Source organism: Hibiscus syriacus, unplaced genomic scaffold (genome assembly GCF_006381635.1).
Source record: "Hibiscus syriacus cultivar Baekdansim isolate YM2019G1 unplaced genomic scaffold, ASM638163v2 tig00011547_pilon, whole genome shotgun sequence".
Lineage (NCBI taxonomy): Eukaryota > Viridiplantae > Streptophyta > Magnoliopsida > Malvales > Malvaceae > Hibiscus > Hibiscus syriacus.
The window spans coordinates 297,138-301,117 of record NW_024062249.1 but is presented as its reverse complement, the minus strand read 5'-3'; the positions used below and the strand labels follow the sequence as shown (position 1 = coordinate 301,117).

Here is a 3,980-nt window from a genome sequence, read left to right as displayed (position 1 = left end):
CCAACACACAATCTGCACTGTTATTTAATCTCTAATCTCAGCTAACGGTACAACTCTACAGCCAAGCATAAAAAACCATGAACTCTCAACTGTTAAACGCTAAAGGATAGAGAACTGAGGAAAAAGGGAAAACACTAAAATTGAAACAGTAGGTGTGCCAACGACCTGCATGTTGAAGAGCTGTGATAGAGAAAAGGGTCACAAGAATGAAAAAGAGCATCTGTAGCTTGCTGCTTTCAAAACCCGGAAAAGTTCCATTTAGCAGAACTAGCACCAAAATGAGCTTTCACGATGAACAGGATGCCCCCAAAACTTTGTTCAGCTACTCGTTGAATTTCATCTTGTAGATCATCGCAAGGTAAAAGCCTCATGTAGTACAACATTCGACGACCAATCTGTTACATCCATTCCACCCAGTTATACTGCCAGTCCATATAATCTTGTTCATATCAAACCAGCTACTTTTAAACTCACTTAATCAGCCTTGCTCAGAATAACTCCATTGTATAAATAGCTCCATTGTATAAACTTCTTCTCAAGTATTTCCAACATCGGCTAAAACTTCTATTTCTTCACCAGCTTTAGAACCACTGTCCTCTTCTTTCTTTGCTTTTTCACAGTCAACCATCTCTTCATCGTTGGCTTTTTCGACATCCACAACATTTTCTTCATTAATTGTCTTACCATTTTCCAGAATCTCTTCATCCTTAACATCCATAATTACCTGAAGTAGTTCCACCGGTGTAGCAGCTGGGTCTAGCTCCCGGCAACCCTTTGGAGCATTGAAAGCTTCTTGACCAGTAAGCAAGTATGAAGGAACTTGATGAGAGAAACAAAACGTCTCATCTCTAGGAATCCTCCTGATTTTTTTGTGATCGAGATGACGGTGAAAGACCGTCTTGAAACCAGCAACCTTAACAAGGGGAATAACTGTGACACCTAGTTCTTCATTGTAGTCATCAAGTACTTCTACCATATCATACTTGTGTATTACATCATTGGTTGTTAATTCATTCCAGTCAGGAGACCAGTTCCTATAGATAGCCCAAACGTCACCCTTTCTTGGATATATACAAATGGCTCCACGCATCCCCTTAGTCCACCTAACTTTGTGTGAAAAAGAATTCAGCGAGCTGTTAATCTCATGCCTACCTATTCTAAACTCCCCACATGTTTTTGAGAAACCAGAACCTACCCAGTCAAGTGGACTGAATTCACTGTTAGTTTTTGAATTAAGCCAGCTGATCCTAATCTTGAATGGATCTTGAGAAATCACACTATGGATCATGGCATAATATCGAGGCATCCCATCATCGTCATCATATGCAGCCCATACCTGGTTATTTTCAAAAGATCTTTCGGTTCGATCCTTGTCAAAATCATGAAAATCTGGATCCGGGACATTTATGGACATTGCTTCCAAGGTTTCTGCATCTAAACCAACAGCCTTTTTCTGATTCCATGCATCATTGTTTACCAAAGATTTGTCCTCTTTCTCATTTGCATTTCCATTGCCTCTAACATCTTTGGATTTAGTCTTATCTGCCGGTGATGAATTCCATTCATTCAATTTCTTTTGTATTTCTCTCTTAGCCTTATATATCAACATACTTTGAGTTTCTACCTGGGACATATCTCTTGTATTGTTGTACTTATTGGTTCCATTAATCCCCGTTTCTAAACTGCCTAAATTAGATCCTGATAGATTAGCTGGACCACCATTTCCTACACCCATTTGATTGGTAATATTAGTTCTATGGGCGCCAGCACTACCATCTTCCATGCCTCTCCTTCTCTTTGCAGCATTAGTATATCCACTTGAAGCACTGCCTGCCCTTTTAGAGCCATGATGCTTTTTCCGCATGGCCTCTTCCCTTTTGGTTGCTGCCTGTGCTTCCTCCCGCTCTCTCCTCACTTTCTCATATGCCTGTTGAACCACACTTGCTGCTTGAGCTGCAGTTGAAGTACCACCGGTCTTAGAGAAGGGACCCCATTGGAAGTTGCTTTGATTATATGAATCGTGAGTGGTGAATCCCGCAGCATTATAAGAGGAGGAATGGCTTCTTCCCATATTACTTGAGCTTTTGTTACCTGCTTGACTATTTGAATTCTGCCGCTGCTGTGAGAATGTCCAAGGGGTTGGGGTAGATGTAGTTGGGGGAGCGGTTTCTACAGCCAAAAATGGCTCATGGCAGTTGGGGCACAAAAGGTTATGATTAAGATACACTCTAAGATACTCATAATGCATCTTGCATCGATGACAGATAGTCCAGAAGGTATTTGGTTTTGCCGTATGGAAAGATGCAGGGTTTGACGACTGACCAGCAGTATTTGACGAGCGGACAGAAGGGGCTGAAGACCGACCCCCATGAGGGTTACTACTCTTGGAAGTTTTCACACTTGAAGTGCTTGTTTTGGCGGCATTGTAAAAACCATTTGTCGCTTTTGAAGCCTTCGAGTTCCCACAAGGTGCTGGAACCGTTTGCGTTACTTTCCCACCCCTCCTCTTATCATATGCTACTCTCCTAGCCTTATCAGACAACAAACTCCAAGCCTCAGAAATAAGTTTAAACGCCCCTTCAGCTCCTATAGACTTGTTTTTGTCGGGGTGCAGCATTAGAGCCAGCTTCCTATATTGTTTCCTCACTGCTTCATCATCAGCTAGTGGATTCACATCGAGTATGCCATACCAATCAGCTTCCCCATTGATTTTGTTCTCCGCCGCAATATAAACATTGAGAGTGGCTATCATGTGGGGAATACCCTCAAGACCAGGATACAAATTCTGGGCTTTCAAAGCGAATTTCTTTGCCCCGTTAATATCCTTTGCAGTGAATTTCTTCTCAGCAAGCTCTCTAGCTCTAGTGGCCTCATCCTTATTGCACTCCATTTCCCTTTCTCAGTGTCGCTCTACAATGAAAGAGTCGCCAGCGGAGAAATCTCAAATATCTCAGCCACCCTACACTTGTCAAGTCCTCAAATTCTGATTTCTTCACGTACTTTAAAAAAATGAAAAAGTCCAAAGCTTAACGGAAAACACACTGCAGAAAAACATTAAAAAGGGGGATTTTTCAGAAAAAGGGAAAGCAAATTGAAGTGCAAACAGTGCACAGTCACGTAATTCATCGAACATTTAAAATGCAAAGCAACAACAGGGTAAAAAAACATTAGAACTTTCTCCTACATGAATTATCCAGCAATTATCGTAGACAATGATGCATCGAGTGGGAATAAAGAAACGTTTTAAGAATCAAACTAATCCAAATAAACACGAAAGCAATATCCATGGATCTAAGTTCTAATCAAGCTTCTAACTCGGCCTATGCAAACAAAATATATATATTCAAACCAAACAAAGAGGGATCGCGATTCAACAATCAAGACCCAGAATTTTTACTACTTAAAGTGATTAACTTATGAAGAAGAGAGTGAAATTTATACCTTACAATAAAAACAGTGCTAGTAGATTGGACATTCTTTTGTATCAGAGAGACAGCATGGACATACCTCCATCGCCAATTTTCGTTTCCCTTGATACCACTCTTTTCTCTATTAAATCCTTTTAAAAAGAAAACCCAAAATCTGGACAGTCACTTCCTCTAATAACCAAAAGCCATAAAAAAGCTTTTATTTTTCACCTTGACAAATAGAGATTTAGGGGTACGGGTCTCTTCTTTGTGTTTTTTTTTCGTTTGCAATTTTTCTCTTGTTAGCCCTAACCATCTTTTTGATTTTAATAATTGGTTTGAAATATTAACCATGGTTAAGTTTTAACTCGTCAATTGGGGTTTATTACTTTGCTTGGAACGTTATAATTGGTTGAGAATCTTAACCATGGTTAGATGTTAACTCTTCAATTGTATTTACAACTTTGCTAAATATCAAAACATTGACAAGTGCCCTTTAGGGGGATAATATGGTCATTGTACTTCATTGTTATTGAATTTATAATCTATATCTATATTTATTTACACCACTAA

The 3,980-nt window shown here is 39.7% G+C and overlaps 1 protein-coding gene across 2 annotated transcripts; it reads right to left on the bottom strand.

The window, feature by feature from the left end:
* On the bottom strand, window positions 1-3,684 carry LOC120204724. Of its 2 annotated transcripts, none has more exons than XM_039204755.1 (3): window positions 3,442-3,684; window positions 581-3,041; window positions 1-487 (listed from the first exon to the last, which is right to left on the bottom strand). In XM_039204755.1, the coding sequence occupies exons 2-3, from the start codon at window positions 2,888-2,890 to the stop codon at window positions 479-481; spliced, it is 2,319 nt and encodes a 772-aa protein (XP_039060686.1). In that variant the 5' UTR covers window positions 2,891-3,041; window positions 3,442-3,684; the 3' UTR covers window positions 1-478. The 2 variants fall into 2 exon arrangements, with proteins under 2 accessions (XP_039060686.1, XP_039060687.1); XM_039204756.1 differs by having other exon boundaries at window positions 3,508-3,684.
* Window positions 3,685-3,980: the final 296 nt, after the last annotated feature.

Bases quoted from the DNA above. Each gene is read 5' to 3' on its own strand.
- LOC120204724 (XM_039204755.1), bottom strand. From the start codon at position 2,890: ATGGAGTGCAATAAGGATGAGGCCACTAGAGCTAGAGAGCTTGCTGAG.